The sequence below is a fragment of the Leiobunum rupestre genome, chromosome 7, assembly GCF_980474605.1.
Source record: "Leiobunum rupestre chromosome 7, qqLeiRupe1.1.hap1, whole genome shotgun sequence".
Lineage (NCBI taxonomy): Eukaryota > Metazoa > Arthropoda > Arachnida > Opiliones > Sclerosomatidae > Leiobunum > Leiobunum rupestre.
The window spans coordinates 19,380,743-19,408,498 of NC_143390.1; the positions used below are offsets into that span (position 1 = coordinate 19,380,743).

The 27,756-nt window shown below is 39.5% G+C and overlaps 5 protein-coding genes across 5 annotated transcripts; all 5 read right to left on the reverse strand.

Annotated features, from left to right (window-relative positions):
- Positions 1-1,563: 1,563 nt before the first annotated feature.
- On the reverse strand, positions 1,564-27,692 carry LOC149935041 (hemicentin-2-like). The gene is made up of 56 exons (XM_090153513.1): positions 27,674-27,692; positions 27,318-27,605; positions 27,132-27,251; positions 26,906-27,070; positions 26,249-26,587; positions 26,072-26,191; positions 25,852-26,013; positions 25,196-25,477; positions 25,014-25,133; positions 24,786-24,953; positions 24,116-24,397; positions 23,917-24,036; positions 23,695-23,856; positions 23,038-23,319; positions 22,854-22,973; positions 22,622-22,786; positions 21,951-22,241; positions 21,775-21,894; positions 21,545-21,709; positions 20,884-21,174; positions 20,705-20,824; positions 20,479-20,637; positions 20,183-20,272; positions 19,824-20,114; positions 19,645-19,764; positions 19,333-19,583; positions 18,941-19,000; positions 18,710-18,884; positions 18,528-18,647; positions 18,296-18,460; positions 17,643-17,933; positions 17,469-17,588; positions 17,182-17,406; positions 16,881-16,961; positions 16,519-16,812; positions 16,336-16,455; positions 16,107-16,271; positions 14,364-14,651; positions 14,015-14,299; positions 13,078-13,365; positions 12,729-13,013; positions 12,124-12,411; positions 11,934-12,053; positions 11,722-11,868; positions 10,116-10,415; positions 9,952-10,068; positions 9,737-9,880; positions 6,295-6,436; positions 6,088-6,236; positions 5,894-6,025; positions 5,167-5,405; positions 4,459-4,696; positions 4,110-4,397; positions 3,382-3,522; positions 3,045-3,319; positions 1,564-2,359 (listed from the first exon to the last, which is right to left on the reverse strand). Exons 1-56 carry the CDS (start codon positions 27,690-27,692, stop codon positions 2,288-2,290), a joined length of 10,566 nt encoding a protein of 3,521 aa, XP_090009639.1. The 3' UTR covers positions 1,564-2,287.
- Positions 6,508-8,217, reverse strand: LOC149935042 (cell adhesion molecule DSCAM-like). Its single transcript, XM_090154830.1, has 3 exons — positions 7,914-8,217; positions 7,582-7,695; positions 6,508-6,747 (listed from the first exon to the last, which is right to left on the reverse strand). The coding sequence occupies exons 1-3, from the start codon at positions 8,215-8,217 to the stop codon at positions 6,527-6,529; spliced, it is 639 nt and encodes a 212-aa protein (XP_090010956.1). The 3' UTR covers positions 6,508-6,526.
- Positions 8,527-9,647, reverse strand: LOC149935043 (cell adhesion molecule Dscam1-like). The gene is made up of 4 exons (XM_090154827.1): positions 9,438-9,647; positions 9,094-9,375; positions 8,909-9,025; positions 8,527-8,825 (listed from the first exon to the last, which is right to left on the reverse strand). Exons 1-4 carry the CDS (start codon positions 9,496-9,498, stop codon positions 8,527-8,529), a joined length of 759 nt encoding a protein of 252 aa, XP_090010953.1. The 5' UTR covers positions 9,499-9,647.
- Positions 10,331-11,714, reverse strand: LOC149935044 (limbic system-associated membrane protein-like). Its single transcript, XM_090154828.1, has 5 exons — positions 11,473-11,714; positions 11,133-11,411; positions 10,951-11,070; positions 10,485-10,881; positions 10,331-10,415 (listed from the first exon to the last, which is right to left on the reverse strand). Exons 1-4 carry the CDS (start codon positions 11,549-11,551, stop codon positions 10,664-10,666), a joined length of 696 nt encoding a protein of 231 aa, XP_090010954.1. The 5' UTR covers positions 11,552-11,714; the 3' UTR covers positions 10,331-10,415; positions 10,485-10,663.
- LOC149935045 (neural cell adhesion molecule 1-like) lies at positions 14,610-16,090 on the reverse strand. The gene is made up of 5 exons (XM_090154829.1): positions 15,809-16,090; positions 15,452-15,723; positions 15,272-15,391; positions 14,722-15,211; positions 14,610-14,651 (listed from the first exon to the last, which is right to left on the reverse strand). Exons 1-4 carry the CDS (start codon positions 15,844-15,846, stop codon positions 14,952-14,954), a joined length of 690 nt encoding a protein of 229 aa, XP_090010955.1. The 5' UTR covers positions 15,847-16,090; the 3' UTR covers positions 14,610-14,651; positions 14,722-14,951.
- Positions 27,693-27,756: the final 64 nt, after the last annotated feature.

Below are 27,756 nucleotides of genomic sequence, written 5' to 3' on the forward strand. Positions count from 1 at the left end.
CTTAAAGTACGTACTTATTGTCCTGTGGTTTGGTACCACTATGACCTTTACCACCGTGGTAATGTTCATAGTTGTAGCAACCAATTTTAGCCCTCAGCCTATCCCTCAGGTAATCTTTATGTTACCGGTACAAAATGTTCTTCCTACCCCTAATATTGTTAAGTGTATTCCATTTTTTTATTTTTAGACCTCTTTTAACTTTCTACTGCAATAAAATATTTATTCCACTTTTTAAACTTAATTTTACTACTTAATTTCATTTTAATAACATTTTAAAATATCAACTTCACGTTCTGGTGTTTTATATCCACTTGTCCATAGCACCAGAATCATACGCTTACGTCTAGCGCTGTTACGCGGTATCGTTTCCTGTCTGGTTTTATTATTAGTCCTTGTTTTAGAACTCCAATTTCTAGTGGCAGCCTGGCAATCGTGTTCTCTCTTTTTCTGCAGACGCCCAATTTATCGATTTTTCCCTCCAAATTTCCAAGGCTTAGAATTTGAAATTTTGGTGGGATCCCATTACTAGTCAGTAAAGCAAACATTTGTAAGTTTCTCTTTTCAACTTGCATAATAATCATAGTATTAATTTAAGACTTAAAGCAAATTAGTTAAACGAAATCGTAAAAAATTAAAACCTGAGTGGTCCTTAATTGCCATAAACGCAGGCCTGATACTGAGTCACTTTTCTCACTTAAAATCACTTTTTTTAAAATCTGTCACAAAAAGTCACTTTTCCCAAAATTAGTTACTATTTATCACTTTTTTCGAATTTTTAGATTTCCTTAGCATTGAACGTTAGAAAACTGTCTTACAACCCTTTTTTTACAAATAATAAAACAAAATCAAACTCCATTCCCTTTTAATTTATTTTATTGGCTAATAAGCGGTTGAAGAAAGCTATTAGTGATTAGAGGTCGGGGATGGTTAACTTGTATTCAATAGATAAAGCTCTCAAAATTATCCGTAAAACGTTTTGATCAAGTAATTTATATTCCTGTATTATCCGATTAATTTTTTTTGATAAATTTGTAAAATTAATCGGAAAAATGACGTTTTTTCGATAAAAAGCTCAAATTTTACGAATAATACATGTTTTTTAATTATTTTCCGAAATATTAACCGGTAAATTTCTTTGTTTACATTTTTTCCCCGAAAAAAATCATTTAATCACGGATAATGATTAACCGTCACCGACCTCTATTAGTGATAAAAGAGGAATTAGCCTATGGTTATATAGTTACAATTTTGGTTGTGTAACAGTTGTAACTAGTCAAAAAGCAGTATTATTTAAACAATGTTTGGTAGATTTTCAGTCACTATTTAGTCACTTGTCGGTCACTTTTTAAAATTGTTAGTCACTAAACTCACTAAATTCTACTGTGTAAGTGAGTATCAGGACTGTAAACGTTAAATTAACGTTGCCGTGATTGAAAACGATAACCTTGAGTTTCAGCAGTTTCCGTTAAAAAATAGATATAACGATAGACTTAAATTTAAAATAATCAGATAGTTTTTTTTCGGTAGACTTTATTTCTTATAAAAACGTATTCAATGTACGTCAATATACAATGAAATATAACGTCCAGGGGTAAAGTGTATATAATTGATAGTTAAATTCCTAATTAAAATCTGACTAGTCAAGCTACGGTTATATTCAAATGTGTGAGAAGACACTCTTTGGAGTTCTTTTTTCCGGCAACCAAAAATCGGGTTGCACCAAAAATGAGATCTATATACTGTTTTTGTTAATGAAGTCTACCGCGGTATAAAGGGGGGTTTAATAGTCTTCGGAGATAATTATTTTCAATACTTTCACAAAGCGAGCTCCAAACAACGACTTAATTTAAGAAATAGCACAAATCACGGTTAATCATCACACTTGTCGCGTACTTTCACGTTGGGGGAGTAAAAAAATTGATATCTTGCTGTATTTTGTAAACTTATCTTTTTTTTATAAAAACTTAAAAAAACTAGGTATAACAAAATAAAATATTCCAAAAAATATAATACACGTACGCTGAAACATCAAAAGGGGAATGTACTAGTTTTCTAAAAAGTAGGTCGTCGATATTTTACAATTGTTAGTTTAAAAAATTAACGTGAGAGATGACATGGTTAGTTACTTCTTTCTTTTACTGCAACTTGAGCGTTTTTAGGAATGAATCATATGAGAGCTAAGTTAAAAAACAACGTGACACTTTTTAAGAGTATTCTTTGGAAATAAATAATTGAAAGCGTTTTTTTTTTTATTGTAGATATTTGGCACAGCCTTGATGGTTCTTCTTTATTGTTTGGGGTCATACGGATTAGACTTTTTGGAATTTGCCCTTGGATACGTTGGAGGTCTTTCGTTGCGCTGCAAAGAATGGGTAAGATAAAGATTAGATTTCTAGGTGGCATATTATTGTCTTGACCATAGAGTGGAAGGCCCTATGGAAACGCATGAAACATTAATCCTAACGGACGAACTTTTTTTCGAGGCGTGAATAAATATAGTCCGAAGAGCGATGGTGTTGTTTTTACATTTTTCAGAGTATAATCTTACTTTTTTATCCAGATATTGTACATTACCTTTAGGCGGACTTGTTAATTTCACGCCTCGAAATCAAGACGTTGCGTACCAAAAGTGTTCACAAGTTTCGCTGATAGCCCTTCACTCTATGTGAGTGGGTTACTCTATGGCAGGGGCGTAGGAACGTTCTAGACGTTGGAGGGGGCAAAGAGTAATGAAAAGTGGTCTGGAGAATGGATTTAAATTTTTAATGGGGTGTAGCTTCTCCGAATGCATGTGTATTTTTTACTACTATGTAAATGGGCGGGAAAAGACTGAAATTTAAACACAGTTGAGGTTCTATAAGCTTTATATGCTTTTAAAATGAGAATTTGAGCCTTTTGAAGATTTCAACTGACCAAAAAGTTGGAGGGGGCAATAATATAAGTTGCCCCTCCCAGCAAAATTATAGGGAGGGGCATTGCCTCCCGTGCCCCGCCTGGTTCCTACGCCCCTGCTCTATGGTCTCGACTCTAGTCACGAAACTAACCGCTCCGTAGTAGTCGTTGTAGTCCTGGCCCGGCTTGAGGTCTTCTTGGAATGTCTTCATTTCGTGTCTTCCCGTCCCGTAGACTCTCGAGTCGATCGTGGCGTCTCTCGATGGAATGCTGGCGTACGCCGCGTATGTCGAGCCAGGAGTGATCATTCCGTCCTGTATAGGCATGACCCCCGGGGGTAGCATGGGTCTCGCCTTGTCGATGTCTATGTATCGCTGGTTGGTTCCTGTCGAGTACGTCGGCCCGTTTTTGGCCGCTTCGATTGCTACTTGAAAATATATTAGCATTTCGTACACTCTCGTTTTAATGGAAAATTATTCAGTAGCGTACATTTCTCGAACTTCCTTCTCGATTTGACCTTTCTGATGTAAATGATGACCACTATTATGACTACTAGTACGGCTATGGTCCCAGTAACTGCCGGTATGATGACTCCCAAATCCACGTTAAATGGTAGTTTTAACTGCATTCCTGTACATTTAAGGTTGCGTGTTAGGTACAGTCCTGATCAAACATTTCTGGTCGTTTTCTCTTGGCAGCCATTTTATTTCTGTTTTAGGTAGAGAGCCGAATGAGGGCTTCTAAGAAAGAATACCCTCGCGAAAATAATATGCAGTGAAAATTAATGCCCTACCACAATTAGGGCACGAGTAAAGCCGGAAATAGCCAAACCCCTCCAAAATGACGTAATGAAAAATAAATATAATATAATATAATAAATTCAATTAGGGTTAATTTTCATGTTTTCCGTCATCACTATTTCTTCAATAACTTTACAACCACATATCCGATTTGAAAAATGAAACCAGATTTGGTTTCCGAATATTATGACGTCATTTTGGAGGGGTTTGGCTATTTCCGGCTTTGCTCGTGCCCTAATTGTGGTAGGGCATTAATTTTCACTGTATATTATTTTCGTGAGGGTATTCATTCATAGAAGCCCTCATTCGGCTCTCTACCTAAGACAGAAATAAAATGGCTGCCAAGAGAAAACGGCCAGAAACCTTTGATCGGGACTGTACATTAGATATGATTAAAGTTGAGGGCTTAAATAGTACCTGTTATAGCCGTTTTGATAATGAGCGTTTCGCTGGGATGTCCCCGGCCGAATTGGTTATTGGCCGTAACGTACACTTTGTAGTTAGTGCCGCTTTCGAGGCCGGTTAAAGTGTAGCGATTCTGTTCGGATATGATCATCGGGATGTGCATCCATTCGCTAGAGTCCTTTTGCAAGTGCAGCGTGTAGCCCGTCACCTTTTCGTGGGGGGCTTCGTTATGGCCCCACTTCACGCTTATCGAGTCGGATGAAGCCGCGATTACCGACACTGCGGGTGGTGGTGGCAGTTCTGCATCGAAAAATAAATTACACATTTCGCCTGGTTTTAAACTTTTAGCGAATTTAACTACCTCCTTCCAAGGTTTTGAGTAGTAAGTCTTGCGAGGGTGGTCCCGTGCCCGCGCTGTTGAACGCTTTGACAACGATATTGTATCTGGTTGCTTTGACAAGATCGGTCAGTATGTGGGTCAAAGTTTCGTTACCGCTTCCGTCGACAGTCTTGTAGGAATAGGTCTGGCTGGAGCGGTCAATTTTGAAGCCGATGTAATAGCCTCTGATTTCGCCGTTCCATTCGTCTTTGGGCGGCGCCTTCACGATTCAAATTTGCAAGTTAGATCAAGTCTTATTATGTCGTAGGCGGGGTGACCACAGTTCCTATATTTAATTTTTTTCCTATAATTTAACGTCCTTCCTATTTTCTCCTGTAATACCCTATATTTTAACCTAAAAGTCAGAAGAAATTAAAATAGTTGATATTTTACCCTTAGAAGTCTTTAAAACGTCCTAGTTTTTAAATATGCTTATTTCCAACACTGTTCGCCGATAGTTTTCGACTATTTCTATCGGTTATCAACTTCATTTTCAATGTTATACCCCCTTTAAACAATTTTGACAACCGTTTTCCCTTATTGTATAATTAATTTTCTCCTATATTTTCCTTTTTTTCCCCCCAGTTTTCTTCCTATGTTTTCCTATATTTCTCTGATAAATTTCCTCTAATTCCTTTAAAGGATTTTAAAATATTCTGTGGTCACCCTGCGTAGGTGTAAGTGAGCTACCTTCCATTGCACTTCTATGGTCGTTGACCCTTTAGCCACGGCCCATACGTCGGTGGGTGGCCCGCTTGGTTCTTCCTCGCCAGTCACAAATTGTACCTCTTTGGAAGGCTCTCCTTGTCCAACTTCATTTTCCGCGATGATTGTCAAGGCGTACGAGACACCCGGCTTCAAACTTTTGCTGATGGTCGCTGTCGTCTGAGACGCTGAGACGTCGTGTTCGTGCAGCTTATGGGGCGCGGCTAAGTTTTCCGAATCATTAAGTTTCGTTAGTATTTAGTTATAATTTTGTTTCACTTAAGTATGTCAGTTCCATCTTCCGCGTGTTATGTAATTACTGAGAGCCATTTTTACAATAACCGCATCTCTTTGGAAGGAATAAGAGGCGTGGTAATTGGTTTTAAGATGCTTATTTTTAGAGGCGTTCAAGGTTTTGGGTAGGACGTCAAATCAGAGGGGCAGATCACTTTGTTACAAGGTGTCCTAATAATCATGATTAAAAATTTAATTATGATTTAATCATTTACAATCTTTGTACAGCCAAAGCTAGAGATTTAATTTTAATCTAATCTAATCACGATTTAATCGTACGAGGGTGTTCTAATAATCATTGGAGTGAGCTGCCCTCGGTCAAATCTACATAACTTCACACATCAGTAATTATTTTTACTAACTGACAACACTTACGAACAAAATTATAGCTGTGGGTTGCTTTCCCGTATATTAATACCTTTATCTCTCCAATACTGTATGATATATTTCGTAATGGGGCTATTTCCACTGTAGGGTCCTGACCAACTGATACTGACGCTTCTACTCCATACTTCTTGCACTCTGGCGTCCAAAATTTGGGCCGGTACCTCTATTTAATTTCAATCATATTTTAGTTTCATTTTGTCATTGAGAGGGCGCAGTAAATCTTACCAACAACGACGACTTTGATATTCCGTTCGTCACTTCCGTAATTGTTTTTTGCTTGGCAGCTGTACAAAGCCCCATCTTGCCTTTCGACATTTCTAATGAAGAGCTCCGAGTTTAGTCCGTCTTTCTCGGAACTTTCAAATCGCTCGTATCTAATAGAAAATTCAAGTTGAACACTAAACTACCGAGACTCTTTCCTTATTCGTATACCTCGAATCTCTCGTGACGTCCTGTTTGTCTTTGGTCCAAGCTATAGTTAACGGATCGTCCCCTTTGGCTTTGCATTTGAGTGTGGCACTATCACCCCTTCTCACTGTTTCAATACTGAATTTCTCCTCGAAACGAGCGGGCACTAGAGAAGATACAAGATATCCAATGGTTACGTCAAGGTCACTTTGACTATTTTCTAAAATATTCATTGATTGATATGCTTAGAGGTACGTTAGTAATTAAGTTCCCCCTTAATTATATAGTGCCATGGCGTCACCATACCCGTAACCTGCAAATGAAAGTTTTGTTTAATAGTTTGCCACGAATTTCTGGCGATGCAAATGTACGTTGCGTCGTCGGCTTTAGAAACCGAGTTTATTATCAATTTCACCGCGTTGTTTTTAATCGAAATTTGACTTTCTGTTACGCCTTCGGGCTGGCCACCATTTCTTTCTGTAAAGAAAAGGAATTAATATTATTATATCAAGGTTACGAATGTGTGGGGTTAAGCGAGGGGCAGATCACTCCTCTTTCAGGTGTTTACTTAATCGTATTAAATCGTGTTAATCGCGATTAAATTTTAATCCGATTTATTCACGATTTAATCTTTTAATATTGATTTGATATTTTTAATCTTAATTTAATCACGATTTAATCTTTTAATATTGATTTGATATTTTTAATCTTAATTTAATCACGATTTAATCTTTTAAGATTTATTTAATCTTATCAATCTTAATTTAATCACGATTTAATCTTTTAAGATTTATTTAATCTTTTCAATCTTAATTTAATCACGATTTAATCTTTTAATCTTAATCGTGATTTAATCTTATTAATCTTTATTTATTCACGATTTAATCTTTTAATCTTAATCGTGATTTAATCTTATTAATCTTTATTTATTCACGATTAAATCTTTAATCGACCTAATCGTTATTAAATCGATTTAATCACGATCTAATTTTTAAATTTTAAATTTTGATTTATTCAGTTTAATCGTGATTTAATCAGGTTAATCGCGATTTTAATCCATTTAATCGTGATTTAATCAGGTTAATCGCGATTTTAATCCATTTAATCGTGATTTAATCAGGTTAATCGCGATTTTAATCCATTTAATCGTGATTTAATCAGGTTAATCGCGATTTTAATCCATTTAATCGTGATTTTAATCCATTTAATCGTGATTTTAATCCATTTAATCATCTTAATCTTGATTTTAATCGATCAAGGGTGCAAACTTAATCATCGAAGTGAACTGCCCGTCGGGGGTATGGTATATACCTTTTTGCCAGTGAATGCTGGGCTCGGGATACCCGCTAGCTTCGCAAACTACTGACACATTACTGCCAGCCGACAGGGTCAAATCCTTGAGCTTGGTTACCCATTTCGGAGGGGCTACGCCAAAAAAAGAAAAAAGAAATGAAGTCACGTGGTTAGAGAGGTTAAAGAACTCGATCGATGCGCGCTTTCTCCTCCTCTCTCTCTCTCTCTCTCTCTCTCTCTCTCTCTCTCTCTCTCTCTCTCTCTCTCTCTCTCTCTCTCTCTCTCTCTTTGGGGCGACACTTTTTCGCCTCTTTTCAAATATTTTTGGGGAATATAATAACCGCCCTTACCATTCACAACCAGCTGCGCCGTGTGCTGATCCGTGCCAATGTTATTTTTCACTTGGCACGTATAGTTGCCATTCGACTGCGTTGATAAATGCGAAAATCCGAGAGAAGAGTAGTCTTTAAAATCTTCAATCATAATATTTTCTTCTCTCGTTATTGTCTTTCCATCTTTCAGCCATTTGAAATTGAAAGGAATTTCTCCCGAATTCACAACACACATTATTCGTGCTTTTTCGTTTTCTTTTAAATTGTTAGTAAACATAAACGGCATTAATTTGGGTGCTCCTGTAAAAAGAACCGATATCATTTAAAGAGTACTATCGTATTTATTATATATTATTAGTACTTACCCGAATCGAGTTTGACAAAACTGGGAATTGACAAAGAATTAACCAAAAATAACAATAAACATTTGTAAGAAACAAACATATCGTTGGTTGTATGTCCCTTTAGGCTTATTTTAAATGGAAAGATTAACCCTCGGACCGGTACATTCTTTGTTAATAAAACCGATAGCGTACCAAGGACTTGAGGGTTTTGCTGGGAACGGCAGTCCCCCTAGCGACGAAGAATAACCGTTCTTAATAAGCGCGACTTCAATAATAATTTGAACTGATTAAGGAAGGAACTCTTTAATTAAGAGTCGGATACACCCACGCTTAAAAACGGCCGTAATCTCATTAGACTTAATCGTTTTCGTTAGTTGAGAATAGTCGAGTCGCGACATGAAGGCCTCCGTCGTCTTACCATTGACCGTTAGTAGGAATTCGGCGAAGATGCCGTGGCCGATTCCGTTTGTGGCCTGGCAGCGATAGTAACCCTCGTCGTTGCCGCCCACTTCCTCCAGCACCAAACTGTGACTGGCTGATGTCACTTTCAACTTCGCATCTAAAAGCGAGTACTTCCCGGATAAATCTGAATAGAGGAATAACAATCGCCGGAAAGGAGGAAATTGCGTTAGTCACGTTGATTAACGCGATCCACCGGCTATCTCGAACCCTTTTTGCTCCATTTGATGGTGGGTGACGGATAGCCTTCACTCTCGCATTTGACCTCTACGCGAGCGCCCATCGTGGCCACCGTGTCTTTGGGCTGAGATATCCACGACGGTGGAACTGCCAACGTAAAGAAAGAGAGTTATTGTTGGATAAAGAAAACGTTTGTTTCAATCTTGAAGTATTACTTTTAACTGTGAGGTTTGCTGAATGAGAGTCCGTGTCTTCTTTATTTTTCACTATGCATTTGTAGAGACCAATATCCGTTCTCTGAACAGAGGCGATTACCAAGACTGACATATCACTATAAGGTCTAATCTCCCTATTTTCAGTGCTATGAATTTCCATTCCATCTTTTAACCAAGTAAACTCCAGTGGTGGAGTGCCAGTTTTTACGAGACAAGTGACGCTAGCTTTATCATTTTGTTGTAAATTGTCTGTGAAACTAAAAGGCTGTATGACCGGGCGCACTGTTAAAAACGATATAATGCATTAGTTTAAAACACGACACACTCAAGCTTTATAAACTTACCCCCATTTACGTAACTTTCCGTCGCTACTAACGCGAACAAACAATGTATTACGAAGTTCATTAGGTAATAATCTACGTTAAATTATTTAGTTTGAGAGATTGTCTCAAATATTAGCCGAGGGAGACGGACGCCATATCAGCTGCTTTGTGTTCGTGTGTAAAAAGCGCTACAGCGCCCTCTGGCATATGGACACCGTTTTGTGGGCCACATTATTCCCTTTAAAACTCCGTTACCATCTTACGCTTGGGCTCTCCTTTGTTACGGCGTTTGTTAAGATTATTCCTTTTGGGTGTTTTACCTAGAACGGAGATGAGTACGATCTTGCTCAAGGCTTCCCCCACGCCATTCTCCGCTCGGCATTCGTATTGACCACCTACGTTCTTGTCCGCTTTCACCAGCCGCAACACCCCGTCTACACTCTCTCGGGGAATCCCCTTTCCTTCTAATTAACCAGATAAATTAAGTATGGTTATTAGTGGGCTGCGTTGACAAAAAGTATAAAAAAAAACCCACCTAATTTCTTCCACGTGATTTTGGGAACGGGTCTTCCCCGGGCTTGACATTTAACGCTGATGTTTGAATCCGCTATTACTTCCAAATCAAGGGGTATCGTGGTCCATATTGGGGCCACTGTGGATTGAATGAGATCAGGTCTGTCTGTGATTATTTATAATTACATTCATTACCGTGAACGTTTAGTTTAGCCGTGTATTTCCCCTCATCCATTCGGTCTCTCAGAACACACGTGAAATTCCCATCGTTAGTCTCTTTGACTGGGTCAATTATGAGAGTAGACATGGCGACATTTTCATAGTTATTTATTACTATATTATTTTTGGATTCGAGTGGGATGTCGTCTTTGTACCAGGCGAATTTCTGTTGCGTTGTGAGCCTGGACATAGAGGTACAAGAAACTAAAGCTCTTTCCCCTGCCGAGACGATATTAGGAAAAGAGAATGGTTGTATCTTGATTTCGCCTTCAAAAGAGAAAATTATGTAAGTTAGGCTTATCCTCATAGTAAGATCTCGCTATTCATTTTCCTTACCGTAACAAATGTTGCACATTATTAGCGTTGTACAGATCAAGATTAGAGCGTTCATTTTATTTTAATTATAATATATTTTGCATTTCTGTTGTAAAATTAACGTCGATTTTTGTTTCGCTCCGTATAAAGGCGTATTTTTCGTTATTAATATATCGTATTTTCAGTGCTCATGGCGCCACCTAGAATCTCCCTGGCGAAGTTTCGTAATGCGTCTCAAAATCGGTTAATCCAATCTTACCGTAAACGGTCAATACGATATTTTGATGTAGATCGACTCCAACTCCGTTCGATGATTTGCATTGGTAGGTCCCTTCCTGTTCTTTGCCCACTCTGGCCAAATGCAACGTCGCGTTTCCCGGCTTTGTCAATCTATCTCGCTCGTCCTGCAGTTTGGTGTCTGCCAAAAAGAGGACAATACTGGTTAATTGTTGAGATGCGTATAAAGCTTTTGATTGCGCTCTCGCACTACTGATTTTGTTCCATTTTGTGACGGGAGTAGGCGATCCTATTGCGGCACACTCTAAAGTTATATTGCTTCCGTAAACTACGGATAAATCTTTGGGTATATTTATCCATCGTGGCGGAACTATCCAATAAAGGTTAAAGTTCATTAGTGAATAATGATATTGATATTGAGGAAAGGGTTACCTTTAACTAGTAGGGGCGCGTACGATTTCTTGGTGCCCCTCTTTCCAGAAATTTCGCAGGCGTACGTGCCATTATCTTCCTCTCTAACTGGGTCTATTATTATGATTGAAACACCCGTGTATGATGGGAATTGAATATTATCTCTGTTTTGCTTCACTTCCACACCGTCTTTAAACCATTTCACACGCATCGAACTATCAGAGGCGTCATATGCACAGCTTGTAGTTGCGTGTTTTCCTAATAATACTGACGGTGGGTTGAATGCTGCCACTGTGATTTCTGTTAATAAAGGTTATTACTACAAATATAATATGGATTTTGAAACGAGGCTATTACCAACCTTGGCTCCATACGTTTTTAAATAGTTGAAGCAAAACAATATTTGCAAAAATAGACCCATTTTTATTTAATTTCCACATTTTTAAACCTTTTGGTTTAAATTCAGGGTGTATTTTATATTAGCTCTGTGTTGCGAGTTAGGTTTTCATGGCGTTCTTCTCCCTATTCTTCTCTCACACATACCAAATAGTATTTCGGTTCCGTAGCGCCACCTACACCTTTACGTTTGTACGTTGTGTGGCTAACTCACCATAAACCAGCACTTCTATTTTCCGCGTTATGAGCGGACCCACTCCGTTGCTAGCTTCGCATTCCAAAATGCCCTCGTCCTCTTTTTGAACGTTCCAAATACGAGTGACAGATGACTGCGTTTGCATTCGCGGCGATAGTGTTTCACCTTGTTAAATGAGAAGCACCTATTAGAATTAATTTTAAGTTTTAAGTTGGGCGTATGAGGCTTACCCGTTTGCTTCCTCCACACGATGGAAGGGATTGGGGTCCCGGATGAAAGACATTCTAACGTCACGTTGCTCCCAGAAGTCACCTTTTGGTCTGGGCTGACGCGAATCCAACTCGGTGGTGCTAGATTCAAAGTGTTTTGTTTGAAATGAGGTTGTGTACTCAAGTAGTAAGAGTTGAATGTCCGTCAAACCTTGAACGTTTAACAATGTGGTGTAGTTTTTACTGGTTCGTTTGGAACTAACAAGGCAAGTAATATTGCCCGAGTCGCTCTCACTAACGCTATGTAATATCAACATAGATACTCCCGTGTAGCTGTGAATTTCGACCCCTAATTTCGTATGTATTTCATGACCATCTTTTAACCACTTGAATACTAAATTTTCTTCGCTAGACGTTGCCGTACAAGTACTAGTCACTCTTTCTCCGACAATTACGCTTGGAGGCGAAATTACGGCCTGTACTTTGAAGGAATTAACATCTGTAATGGATTACTTATTAATACCTTTGTAATGCATTAACAAAATTCATGAATATTTTCAACTTACTAGAAGTACGAGTTAACAAAACTAAGAAAATTACAAAATTAAGATCGCGAAATATTTTGAAGTTTCTTAGAATAAACATTGCTACGTAATATTAATTCATTTCCCAATAAATTTGGTAGTAACTATTCGTAGGCCTACCACTGCATTCTAATTTATATGGTGCAAACCACGTCCGACGCTCCACCTAACGGTCTTTCTTTTTACGTTTAGTAGCGCGTTGGTGATGAGGTTAAATGGGGCTTTCGCTTACTCCAAACTGTGACCACCATGGTTTTCGTAATTGCCTCCCCAACATCGTTGTTCGCGGAGCACCGATAGAATCCTGAATCCCCCTCCTTGGCGTTCACGATCGTGACACTCCTGTTGTTTGGCCCAAATATTGGCCCCTTTAAGGCGTGGTATTTTGCCACTTCGTTATCCGTCTTAGACCATGACATGGCGGGTTCTGGATAACCATTAACGCGACATTCTAACGTGAAATTAGACCCAACAAAAACGCTGATATCTTTAGAAGTCCTTATCCATTCAGGTGGTGCTGGAAATGTAAATATTGTACTTAGAATTTGAACGATTTGTGTATAAATGTTTAAAGAAAGTACCTAATACTTGGAGGTTGGAAGAGTGTCTTGCCACATGGCCGGTTCCACTAGACACCACGCAAGTAAAATTGCCACTGTCAGACAACTTTAAGTGGTTTATTGCTAACACTGAGACGTCGGAGTAATGGTTTATTTTTAGGGATCCATCTTCGGTGATGGGACTCCCATTTTTCAACCATTCAAATTGCACAGTTTCGTCGTTTCCAAAAACAACGCAAGAAGCTTTAACGTTATTCCCAATAGTTGGTTTTCCAAGAAAATTGAATGGGTTTATATTAAGTTCATTCTCTGCAAAATAAATTTTGTGATTTTTATTTAGGCCTACTATCTAACGTATCCTTTATTCTAATATACTTACTTTTTGCGTTGGAAATAAGTGTACAGGACAATAATATGCAAACCAATATCATTTCGAATATCTATTTAATATATTGTGTATTCGAAGGTAAAATCTTAAACCAATAAACTTATTTTAGCTCTGATTTATAACAAGGGAACATAGCCCATATATTCTTCTTTTGGAAAGGGACTTCAGATTTATCCCTTCTTTACGGAGCTCATAGCGCCACCTAGATAGAGCGTCCCGCGCTAACTTAAAAGGCAATGCAAATTTGGAGCCTTACTCAAGACACTAAATCGAATGTTTTTAATCAGCGCGGAGCTGATTGAATTATTGATCGCGCGTCGATATCATTTGATTCTTTGACACTGGTGAGGATCAACCGGGAGCCATCCTATTCCGTATGAACGCCTTGGTGCCCAGAGTCTATGAATCCTTACACCTCATCGCCATTGTGGGTATTTCTGGTCGGCCTACAGCTAGATCATAATTTAGCTAAATGACGGTTCAAACGGCTTTCGACGCCCCACTTAACGGTCTTTCTTATTTACATTTAGTAGCGCGTTTGTAATGAGGTTAAATGGGGCCTTCGCTTACTCCAAACTGTGACCACCATGGTTTTCGTAATTTCCTCCCCAACATCGTTGTTCGCGGAGCACCGATAGAATCCTGAATCCCCCTCCTTGGCGTTCACGATCGTGACACTCCTGTTGTTTGGCCCAAATATTAGCCCCTTTAAGGCGTGGTATTTCGCCACTTCGTTATCCGTCTTAGACCACGACATGGCGGGGTCTGGATAACCATTAACGCGACATTCTAACGTGAAATTAGACCCAACAAAAACGCTGATATCTTTAGAAGTTCTTATCCATTCAGGTGGTGCTGGAAATTTAAATATGGTGTTTAGAATTTGAACGATTGGCGTATAAATATTTAGCGGACATACCTAATACGTTGAGATTAGCAGAGTATCTTGCCACGATACCTTTCCTGCTAGACACCACGCAAGAGTAATTGCCACTGTCGGATAACTTTAAATGGTTTATGGTTAATAGAGATACTTCCGAATAATGGTTTATTTTTAAGGACCCATCTTCGGAGATGGGACTCCCATTTTTCAACCATTCAAATTGCACAGTTTCATCGTTTCCAAAAACGAGACAAGAAGCTTTAACGTTATTCCCAATTGTTGGGTTTCCCACAAAGTTGAATGGGTTTATATTTAGTTCATTCTCTGCAAAAGTAATTTTGTTATTTTTATTTAGGCCTACTATTGAACGTATCATTTATTGTAAAATACTCACTTTTTGCGTTGGAAACCAGTGCACAGGAAAATAACAGACAAATTACTATCATTTCGTGGATCAATTTAATATATTGTGTATTCCGGAGTAGATTTTTAAACCAATAAACTTATTTTAGCTCTTTGATTTAGAACAAGGGATCACAGCCCATAGATTTTCCTTTTAGGAAGGACTTTCTTTTATCCCTTCTTTACGGAGCTCATAGCGCCACCTAGATAGAGCGTCCCGCGCTAACTTAAAAGGCAATGCAAATTTGTAGCCTTACTCAAGACACTAAATCGAATGTTTTTAATCAGGGGTGAACTGATTGAATTATTGATCGTGCATCGATATTCGCCATCATCCGATTCTTTGACACTGGTGAGGATCAACCTGGATCCATCCCTTTCCGTATGGATGCCTTGGTGGCTAGAGCCTGTAAATCCTGGAACCACATCGCCACCGTGGCTCTTTCTGGTGTGTATCTTATGGAACTTATTTGCGTTTGTTTATATTTTGGAAAAATAATAGGTTAGAAAATACTTGAATATTTCTATCATGAGATTCATACTTGGGGCAAACTCCCACAACACCGTTGGTTTCGGGACCCCTCGGGATAGGCACTCCAGGGTAGCATTGGCTCCTACGTACGCCACTGTGTCCTTGGATACCGTCACCCACTCGGGAGGGGCTGTATGATGAAATGGCCATTAGTTTAAGGTAATTTTATGTCTTAAATAATTGAACGTACCCAAAACCTGAAGCCTAGCTGAATAGCGTTCGGTGCCTTCTTTCATAGATATTAAGCAAGTATAATTCGCCGTATCCTCTATCATAAGTCGGTCTATGATTAAAGTCGACGAGTATTCTGACGTTTTAATAGCCATTCTTGAGCTATCCCTTAGTAATTCACCATTTTTCAACCATTGAAACTGACTAATATCACCTCCTTTGGTACCACACAATACTTGGGCTCTTTCGCCCACCAGAATTGGCGAAGGGAAAGAGAATGGTATAATCAGTCTTCTTTCGGAAATAATTCCTATAATTATATCATAGTTTGCTTAAGTGATAACAACAACGTTTTTTTTTTTTATTTTTTACTTACGTGGTATAAGGGCTAAGCTGACCATAAAGACTGACCATGTAAACATCTTGATTTCTTTATACATAGTTTAAATACGTATAACGTGCTATCCTTTAGTTTAGACGCGATAACAAATTAATTCGAATTCGATCTCATTTTATTACTATTAATGTTTTCTTTCAACAGTGAGTACCATTATTATCCCTTAGTTGTTAAGATACGAGACGAATGGTGTTTTTGTGGGACCCATAGCGCCACCTACCTTTAGCGTCAGTCACTCGCATTATTCAGATGGTGCGCGTTTAAAGAAGGGACTTACTCAGCACATTAACGTTAATGCTTTTAGTTAGTGGCGTTCCAACGGAGTTGTTAGCAGTACACCGATACACTCCACTCTCATCCTCTTTAACGTTAACCAGGAGTAACTTGTAATTCCATTCTTTGCCATTCGCATTCACCACTTTGAACATGTTGGAATTTGATCCTGTACAAGACAAGTATATGGTTAACTTAACTTATTGCACTCTGTTCATGATAGAAGGACTTACTGGGCGCAAATTCCCAGGTCACTTGAGGCCGCGGGACACCATTCGGGATGCACTCTAGGCTGACGTTGGCACCCACGTAAACCTCTTTATCCTTTGACACCGTCACCCACTCGGGAGGTGCTATAAACAAATGAAATTATCGTGTTGTTTTTTGGGGGTCATTTCCATTTGGTTATATTTTACCAAGTACATGAAGCGAGGCCGTGTATCGTTCAGTTCGATCTTTCATGTGCACGACACAACTGTAGTTTGCACTGTCCTCTATTGTTAATCGGTCTATTTTTAAGGTGGAAGCATCTTCGGATGATTTTATAATATTCAAAGTTGATGTTTCTCGTAATACATCCCCATTCTTTAACCATTGAAATTGGGTAATATCGCCACTTCGGGTTCCACAAGTTACTATGGCTCTCTCCCCTACCAGAATGGGTGACGGGAAGGAGAACGGTATGATCATCTTTCTTTGGGCTCCAATTCCTAATTTCGAGCATGTTATTAATCATAACAGCAAATGTTAAAAGCGAAAGTCAGTAACAATGACTTACGTGAAGCGAACGCTAAGCCTAGTAACAAAGATAGGCAGAATGATTCGTATCTTACGATTGCCATTATAAATTCAGTTCTCACTGTTTGAGATTATTTAGGATATCATTTATTTCGTAGTGCTTTCTATATATTGGTCATAAAGTTATACTGTTTGAGCTCGTTTCGATGCCATAATGCGAAAAGCGCCCTTCTATCTTTCGCGTTATATGTAGGAGTCTAGTGAAGTGTTTTTCGTGGAACCCATAGCGCCACCTACCCAAAGCGTCGGTCAGACGCTGGTGCTACTTAAAGGTCACTTACTCAAAACATTAAATCTAATTATTTTAACCAGAGGCGCCCCGATTGAATTGTTGGCAGTGCATCGATATTCGCCATCATCTGTTTCTTTGATGTTGGTCAGGATCAACCGGGATCCATCTCTTTCCATACGGACGCCTTGGTGTCCAGAGCCAATGAATCCTGACTCCTCGTCACCACCGTTCGCTTTCTTGGTGAAAACCCGACTGAACTTATTTCCGTTTTGCTCTGTTTGTGGATAAAAGAACTGGTAAGAAAATTGCTTTTACGATGTATCTTAGGACTCATACTTGGGGCAAACTCCCACAACACCGTTGGTTTCGGGACCCCTAGGGTTAGGCACTCCAGGGTGGCGTTCGCTCCTACGTACGCCACTGTGTCCTTGGATACCGTCACCCACTCGGGAGGGGCTGTATCATAGGTCATTAAGTAAATTTCGATTTAGAATTTGTAAAGTAACTTACCCAAAACCTGAAGACTTGCCGTATAGCGTTCAGTCCTCTCTTTCATAGTTATCAAGCAAGTATAGTTGGCAGTATCCTCTATCATTAGTTCATCTATGATTAGAGTAGACGAATATTTCGCCGATGTGATAGCCACTCTTGACCTATCCCTCAGTAATTCCCCGTTTTTCAACCATTGAAACTGGCTGATATCACCACCTTTCGTAGCGCACATAACGAGAGCTCTTTCGCCAACCAAAATTGGCGAAGGGAAAGAGAATGGTATAATTACTCTGCGTTCGGAATTAATACCTGAAATATTATTATGTTTTGGGTTAGTTATAACTTCAGCGATTCGTTGTTACTAATAGATGTTTACTTACATTGCATAAGGGTTAGGCTAACTATAACCACTAGCCATATTAACATCGATAGTTCTTTATGCATGGTCCAAATATATATTAGATTAGATTGTAGAATAATTTAACTAATTGTTAATCCCATTTTTGGTCTTCAATGTTTACTCTTAATATGATTTCCACTTCTAATCTCGTCAATTTCCCTTGGTTGCGCTACTAAGCGAATGGTGTTTTTGGGGGACCCATAGCGCCACCTACCTTTAGCGTCAGTCACTCGCGTTGTTGTGATGGTGCGCTTTAAACGAAGGGACTTACTCAGAACATTAATGGTAATGCTTTTAGTTAGTGGCGTTCCAACGGAGTTGTTAGCCGTACACCGATACACTCCACTCTCATCCTCTTTAACGTTAACCAGGAGTAATTTGTAATCCCACTCTTTGCCCTTCGCATTGGCCACTTTGAACGTACTGGGATTTGATCCTGCCAAGTTAATGTAGATCGTTAATTTAACTCAAAGTCTCGGTATAGAGCAAGGAAATGGACTTACTGCTCACAAATTCCCAGGTCACTTGAGGGCGCGGAACACCATTCGGGGTGCACTCTAGGCTGACGTTGGCACCCACGTAAACCTCTTTATCCTTTGACACCGTTACCCATTCAGGAGGTGCTGAAAACAAACTCATTGTAGACATTGTTTTTGGGGTTCTTTCTGCTTAATTATTAAATTACCAAGTACATTGAGTGTAGCCGTGTACCGTTCAGTTCGCTCTTTCATGTTCACGACACAGCTGTAGTTTGCACTGTCCTCTATTGTTAATCGGTCGATTTTTAAGGTGGAAGAATCTTCCGACGATTTGATCGTCAAAGCGGACGTTTCTCGTAATATATCCCCATTCTTTAACCACTGAAATTGGGTAATATCTCCACCTCGTGTTCCACACATAACTCCCACTCTCTCACCAAGGAGAATGGGAGAAGGGAAGGAGAACGGTATGATAATCCTTCTCTGGCCACCAACTCCTAATTACGAACATTTTATTAATCATAACAGCAAATGTTAAAAGCGAAAGTCAGTCACAATGACTTACTTGAAGCGAACACTAAGCCTACTACCAAGGATAGGCAGAAATATTCGTATCTTACGATTGCCATTCTAAATTTAGCCTTCTATCTTTGAGGGTTTTAGGATATCGTTTACTTTCTATAATTTGTATTTCAAGTTATATTAATTCAGCTCTCCTTGCTGTCATTCCGCGAAAAGCGCCCTACTATCTTTCGCGTTATTTTCGCGAACCTCGGGAAGTGTTGTCCGTGGAACCCATAGCGCCACCTACCCAAAGCGTCGGTCAGACGGTGGTGCTACTTAAAGGCCACTTACTCAAAACGTTAAATCTAATTATTTTAACCAGAGGCGCCCCGACTGAATTGTTGGCAGTGCATCGATATTCGCCATCATCTGTTTCTTTGATGTTGGTCAGGATCAATTTGGATCCGTCCCTTTCCGTATGGACGCCTTGGTTTCCAGAGCCAATGAATCCTGACACCTCATCACCACCGTTCGCTTTCTTGGTGAGTACCCGACTGAACTTATTTCCGTTTTGCTCTGTTTTTTGAGAAAAACATGGTAAGAAAATAGCTTTTACGATGTATCTTGAGACTCTTACTTGGGGCAAACTCCCACAACACCGTTGGTTTCGGAACCCCTAGGGATAGGCACTCCAGGGTGGCATTCGCTCCTACGTACGCCACTGTGTCCTTGGATACCGTCACCCACTCGGGAGGGGCTGTATCATAGAATAGCTTATTACGTTAAGGTAGATTTAGAATATGCAATGTAACTTACCCAAAACCTGAAGACTTGCCGTATAGCGTTCAGTCCCCTCTTTCATTGTTATTAAGCAAGTATAGTTGGCAGTATCCTCTATCATTAGTTCATCTATGATTAGAGTAGACGAATATTTTGACGATGTGATCGACAATCTTGCCTTATCCCTGAGGAATTCCCCGTTTTTCAACCACTGAATTTGGTTAATATCACCGCCTCTAGTTCCGCAGTTTGTTACTACCCTCTCCCCAACAATAATTGGAGAAGGAAATGAAAAGGGTATAATCACTCTTCGTTCGGAATTAATCCCTATAAGTAATGTAATTGTTTCATTTAATGATAACTCTTACGTTCTCTGTTTTGAGATGTTTACTTACGTGGTATAAGGGTTAGGCAAATTACAAACACTGGCCATGTAAATATCGCCAATTCTTTATGCATGGTAGAAATTGGTTTCGCGTTATAAACTTTAGTTGGACTTGTAAGCAATTTAATTCTTATTTGATCCCATTTTAATGCCCCGAACTTTTTCTTTCAAAGTCCCACTGGAGTTAATTTCCCTTGGTTGCGATACAAGGCGAATGGTGTTTTTGTGGGACCCATAGCGCCACCTACCTTTAGCGTCAGTCACTCGCGTTTGTTGAGATGGTGCGGGTTTAAAGAAGGGACTTACTCAGAACATTAACGTTAATGCTTTTAGTTATCGGAGCTCCGACTGAATTGTTAGCAGTACACCGATACACTCCACTGTCACCATCTTTAATATTAACCAATGGTAATTTATAATCTTGATTCTTTACGTTCGCCACTCTAATGGTATTGGGGTTTGATCCTGATGAAGATAAGTATATGGTTAACTTAACTTATAGCCCTCTGTATAGTGAAGGAAATCGACCTACTGGGTACAAATTCCCAGGTGACCTTAGGCCGCGGAACACCATTCGGGGTGCACTCCAGGCTGACGTTGGCACCCACGTAAACCTCTTTATCCTTGGACACCGTCACCCATTCAGGCGGTGCTGAAAACAAATTCAATTTAGACATTGTTTTAAGCTTCCTTTCTGATCAATTATATTACCAAGTACATGAAGCGTAGCCGTGTACCGTTCAGTTCGCTCTTTCATGTTCACGACACAACTGTAGTTTGCGCTGTCCTCAATTGTTAATCTGTCGATTTTTAAGGTGGAAGAATCTTCCGACGATTTGATCGTCAAAGCGGACGTTTCTCGTAATATATCCCCATTCTTCAGCCATTGAAATTGAGTGATATCACCACCTCGAGTTCCGCATATAATAGCGACTCTCTCACCCACGAGAATGGGTGACGGGAACGAGAACGGAATGATAATCCTTCTCTGGCTGCCAATTCCTAAATACAAACGTTTTATTAATTACAACAGCATAATGTTCGTATTTAATAGCCAATAATAACTTACGTGAAATGAGCACTAAGCCTACTAACAAAGATAGGCATAATGATTCGTATCTTACGATTTCCATTATAAATTCAGTCTTTTACGTTTAATTTTTTTACGATATCATTTATTTCCGATACTTTCTATAATTAATACTTCATATTTATATTCTTTGAGCTTGTTTCAATGTCATTCTTTCAAGAGAATCTTCACTCTGCCTTTTGCGTAACATTTGTGAACTTTGGGAAGTGTTTTCCGTGGAACCCATAGCGCCACCTACCCAAAGCGTCGGTCGGACGATGGTGCTAGTTAAATTCCACTTACTCAAAACGTTAAAAGTAATTATTTTAACCAAAGGCGCTCCCACTGAATTGTTAGCAGTGCATCGATATTCTCCTCCGTCACCCTCTTTTACATTCAGCAGGGTTAATTTGTAGTCCCCTTCGTGGTCCTTCGGACGCACCACTTTGTAAGTATTTGGAGAGGACCCTGATAGGAAAATAGTAAAAATCGTAGCTTATATTTTCAAATTAAGAGTTTAAATATTTTATTACTTGGAGAGAATTCCCAGGTGACTGTGGGCTTTGGAACCCCACTGGAAAGACACTCTACAGAGGCATTTGATCCCACGTAGGCCACTTTATCCTTAGATACCGAGATCCATTCGGGCGGGGCTGGAATGAAACGACTGTTAAGAATTCATTGGCTTCAAATCTAGTTAATTTCTTACCCAAGACATTGAGTTTAGTCGTGTACCGTTCTATTCCGTCTTTCATCGTTATTAAACACGTGTAATTCCCGCTGTCCGTAACTGACAGGCTCTCTATGATGAGTGTAGAAACGTATTTCGTTGACGTTATCGCCACTTTGGCCCCATCCCTAAGTATTTCTCCATTTTTCAACCACTGAAAATGGGTTACTTCTCCGCCTCTGGTTCCGCAATTGGCAATGGCTCTTTCGCCAACCAGAATTGGCGAAGGGAATGAGAACGGTATAATGACCCTTCTTTCGAGCTCAATTCCTAATAAATGGACTAATTATTAGAAAGATTACAAAATACTCGCGACTGAGAGAATTTCAGAGAAACGCTACTTACGTGATACGAGCATTAGGCCTACAATGACGGAGAAACCCCAATTCTTTAAATCCACAAAAGCCATTGTTATTTTAGAATTTTTTAGATACACTGCCCTTATGCAAACTCCATAATCAATGCTCGATATTATATATCAAACGTTTGATAAATTTAAATCCGCATTCACGTCCGTTTAGTTTAGGTTTTACGTTCGTAGTTTACAATAATATTTTTCAGAAGTACCTTTCGCGGGACCCATAGCGCCACCTACCTAAAGCGTCTGTCAACAGCCCTTTAAGATGGTGCTGTTTGAAGTCCCAACTTACTTAGTACATTTAGGTTAATGTTTTTGACTAAGGGTGGACCGATGGAATTGTTCGCGATGCATCTGTATTCGCCGCTGTCCTCTTCCTTGACGTTATTTAATCGGAATTTGTAATCCCAGCCTTGGCTCCTCGTGCCCAATGATTTGTACGATTTGGGGCTGGATTCTGTTCAAAAGAGAAGTACCATTTCGAGTAATGGCACCAACACGATATTAGGTAAATATTTAATTACTGGGTGCAAATTCCCAAACCACTTTGGGCTGTGGAACTCCCTTTGATAGACATTCCAGGGTCGTATTGGAGCCCACGTATACCTCCTTGTCTTTGGACACGGTAACCCATTCCGCTGGGGCTGTACGGAACATGAGACATAAGGTTCAGTTTGAATGGCTTATTTAGTTAATGAAAATATTTACCTAGAACGTTTAAAGAGGCAGTGTATTGATCAGTGGTATCTTTCATGGTGATGACGCAGGAATAATTTCCGCTATCTTCTACTGTCAATTGATCAATTTTTAAAGTAGATGTATCTTCAAATGATTTAATTGTTAACTTGGGCCGCTCTTGCAATAGTGCCCCATTTTTTCGCCATTGGAATTTGGTTATGTCACCTCCTCTCGTTCCACACGTTACGAATGCCCTTTCACCCACCAGAATTGGTGAAGGAAATGAGAATGGAATGATAAAACTCTTTTCGGCTAAAATTTCGACAAGTATTAGTTGGTATATTTGAAAGTTTCGTTCGCCTTGCTGTTCATCTTACCTGAAGTCAAGCCTAATAGATACGATAGAGCCCCCACCAATAGGATCCTTAAATTCATTTCGACGCGTTATGATTTTTCGAAGCAGCTTAATCACGCTAATTAACTACCAAACGCTAAAATAAAATGTAGATAGATCTCATATTATCCGTATGATGTTTGAGATCATTCGATCGCGATGTTTCAGTTCCCATTTATCCCAGTAATATTTTAGTTCTTTGTGGAACCCCTAGCGCCACCTATTTCGAGCGTCCCCAGTTCGATCCCGCGATCCCCTGTCTCCCCTCTGCACCATTTGAACAGTAATCTTACTCAAGACGTCCAATCGGATGATTTTAATAAGGGGTATTGCGACGGAGTTGTTGGCGGTACAGCGATAGTGTCCTCCGTCCTCTTCCTTGGCGTTTAATATCATTAATCTGGGCGTGTTTCTCTCTTTGGTTGCAATGTGTTGATAGGAGTTCGGTGCGTGTTCTGAAAAATGACACATAAATTAGTCATCCGTAAATCGTGTTTATTTAAGGACATACTAACTTGGTGCAAACTCCCAAGTAGTGACTGGCGTTGGGACACCCTTGGAGTAACATTCCAAGGTCGTGTTGGTCCCCACGTATGTCGTTTTATCTTTTGACAGCGAAATCCATTCGGGGGGAGCTAAACACGAAAACAAATTGACCAATTACTCAGGTTATGTTTAGCAGATTTCTAAAGATTTCATCACTATGAAACTCACCGAGAACGGTCAAAGTCGAAGTGTGCTGTTCGATGCCATCTTTCATGGTTATCAAGCAGCTGTAATTTCCACTGTCGCTGTTAGTTAAGCTTTCTATTCTTAACGTGGATATATCGTCGTACGACTTAATTGTTAATCTGGAACCACTTCTCAGTGGTTCTCCGTTCTTAAGCCATTCCAAACTACTAATTTCTCCTCCCGTGGTAGCGCAAACCACCCTTACGCTGTCACCGACAAGAATCGGCGATGGAAAAGAAAATGGGTTTATTTTTCTTGCTTGCGCTGAAAGTAAATTAGCTTATTAGGTTGATCTTGCGTCTTAAATTGAGCTAGAATCTTACCATTTATTAGGGTTAGGGTTCCCATGATCGTTATAAGCGCGTAAACTGATGCCATATTATTTGAGCGTTATTTACCTTAGTTGTTATTGACCTCGAGATTTGTTCTTATAGTTAAGAATTACTAGAACCTTTTATATTATTTACTTTACTCTTATACGGTGACCCCAGATACATTTTCCAATATCGTTCTGTATTGCATTGGGTAGGTACGAAATTTATTGGCCTTTATGGAGACCCTGGCGCCACCTGGCTCGCGCGTCCGTCAACGCGTTTATATCCGGTTTGAGTTTAAAATTAAAACTTTAATGATTCGTTTGAACCAAGCTTACTGAGTACGCTAAGTTCAATGACGTGCGTCAAAGGGTTTCCCACGGAATTATTGGCGACGCATCGATACGTCCCACCATCATCCTCCTTTACGTTGAGGAGCACCAGTTTACTATCCACACTACCCTCTTTGAAACTATCCAGCCTTTTAAATTTATTTGGACTAATCTCTGAAAATATAATCGGGGGTGTTAGATGTTAGATACTTGAAACTTGCTATGACCACTTACTTTTGGCCAACTCCCAAGTTATCTTGGGTTGGGGAACGCCCTTTGCTAGGCATTCCAAAGTGGTGTTGGTGCCCACAAAAGTCATTTTATCCTGCGACACGTTCATCCACTCTGGAGGGGCTGTAAGAGAAATAGCAAAATTTAAGTTTTCTGTCCTATATCTTAAATCTTTGTTATCTTACATTGAACGTGCAGAGTTGCCGTGTGTTTGACCACACCACCTTTCACTGATACAATGCAAGTATAATTAGCGCTGTCCTCTACCATTAGATTTCTAATAGTTAGGGTCGAGGAATCTACGTAAGATCCGATCGCGATTCGGGAGTGATCTGATAGAACGTTATTGTTCTTTAGCCATTGAATTTGCATGATTTCTCCCGTTGTGGTGCAAGGCACCCGGACGCTTTCGCCCACTAAAACGGGTGACGGGAAAGCGAATGGTATTATAGAAATTCTTCTTTCGCCTGAAATTATTTCAATCATTAATTCAAAATCAGCTTACAAATGCGAGACAAACTTACCAAGTGTTAGCGTCCATAATACCAAGAGAAACGTTATACTTTTATTACCAATGTAACGAATTCCCATTACGTATTTTTGCTGTTAGTTTAGAAAAATAACGAACTTATCTTCACCTAGCAACTCCTAATTTTAACTGTATCATTGATATTAATTGATAACAAACAAGGTATCAGTTATCATATTTGTTGGTGTTCTAAATGGATCTCTTTTCCTCCGTTTTTACTTTGAAGTTTAGAGACTATGGCGCCACCTGGCCACGGCGTCCCTGACCCCATACAATTTACCTTTATTATATTTTGCCATAAGGGTAACTCACTTAGTACGCTGAAGCGAATGGTTTTATGCAAAGGTAAGGCCAGAGAGTTGTTGGCTGTGCATCGATATTCGCCGGCGTCTACCTCTTTTACATTTATCAGGTGCAATTTCGGGGTGCTGTGGCTGTCCCTAAACAATATCTTGTACGCATTGGCACCATTTTCTGAAAATTATTAAGTTTTATCGTTAATTCACTCGCCAGAATTGAAAAAAAGACATACTCTGTGAAAATTCCCAGGTGATCGTGGGCGAGGGCATTCCTCTCGCTAAGCACTCTAATGTCGCATTGTTCCCAACGTACGCCACTTGATCCTTCGAGACTGATAGCCACTCGGGTGGTGCTGAAATTACACACAATTTAATTTATATTCTTATTTTTTTTTCAGAAATTTAAATACCAAGGACTCTAAGTGACGCTGTGTATTCCTCGGACTCGTCTCGCAACGTAACGAAACAAGTGTAGTTTCCACTATCTTGAATGTTTACTCTTTCAATTTTGAGCGTAGACACATCTTCGTAAGATTTGATAGTCAGGGTGGTTGTACCCCTGATGGGCTCTCCGTTTTTGAGCCATTGTAGTTGAAGAATGTCACCTCCCGTGGTTGTGCACGAAACACGAACACTTTCGCCAACCAAAACGGGCGATGGAAAAGAGAAGGGTACAATTTTTGCTATATTTTGGAATAAATTGTTAATAAATTGGCCAATATTGTGGTTAACAGTACGCCTTGTCTCACCTGATACGAAGTTTATACCTAAAAAAGTAATCCAAACACAGAATATCCCAAAGTACCCCATTTCAGGGCTATATATTAATTATACGAAGTTTGTATATCCTATGATTGTTTTTTCAATAATCTTAGACCGAATTTAAAATCAAATATTTTTGTTACAAAAGGTGGATGTCTACCGCGAATGGTTACGTGATTAAGAGTGCTACAATGTAGAATGCAGAGAACGTAGCGCCACCTAGGTATGTCGTTAGTGTGGCTAATATTCGCCATATGGAATATGTAGGTATAAATGGTAATTTATTGGACGCGTGTTTGCCTTACTTAAAACGTTAAGTTGAATAACTTTTGTTAAAGGATGTCCCACGGAATTATTGGCGGTACAACGGTACGACCCAGCGTCATCCTCTTTAACGTTTATCAAGGCTAACTGTGGACCCGTCTTCAGTGTTTTTCCATTTCCGGCGTGGCGTTCATCAAAATCATCTTCTATAAACCAAAATCATCTTAAATAAATTGAACGTCCACAGCGCCTAATTGATAATTTTACTTTTGTGAAATTCCCACGTTACTGTGGGGTCGGGTACTCCACCGGCTCTACATTCTAAGGTGGTGTTGGTGCCGACGTAAGCCTCTTTATCCCGTGATGTGCTAATCCATTCTGCCGGTGCTAAGTTGACGAAGTCACCAAAGTTACTTATATTTAATGTGACTGTATTTTAAGTATATTGCTTACCCTGAACGTTAAGACTGGCCGTGTGTTTGACCGATCCCTCTTTTAGGGTAACTTGGCAGGTATAATTACCGCTGTCCTCGACGCTTAAATTATCTATGCTTAGAGTTGAGGTTACTCTGTATGAGTCTATGGAAATACGTGATCCTTCCTGTATCGCTTCGTTGTTTTTCTTCCATTGAAATTGCAATATTTCTCCTCCGATGGTTGCGCAGGTAACTCTAACGTTCTCCCCCACCAAAATAGGTGACGGGAAAATGAATGGTTGAATAGCTAAACGTCTTCTATCGCCTGATAATTTTTCATTCAATTTTAATTTGTATTCGAAGACTTTAGATTAAAATACGCATCGTACTTACCATAAACGATGTTGATCATCCCTATTAACAATACCCACACTTTTGCTATCATCATTTGCATCCTCGCGATTTTAACTTCTATC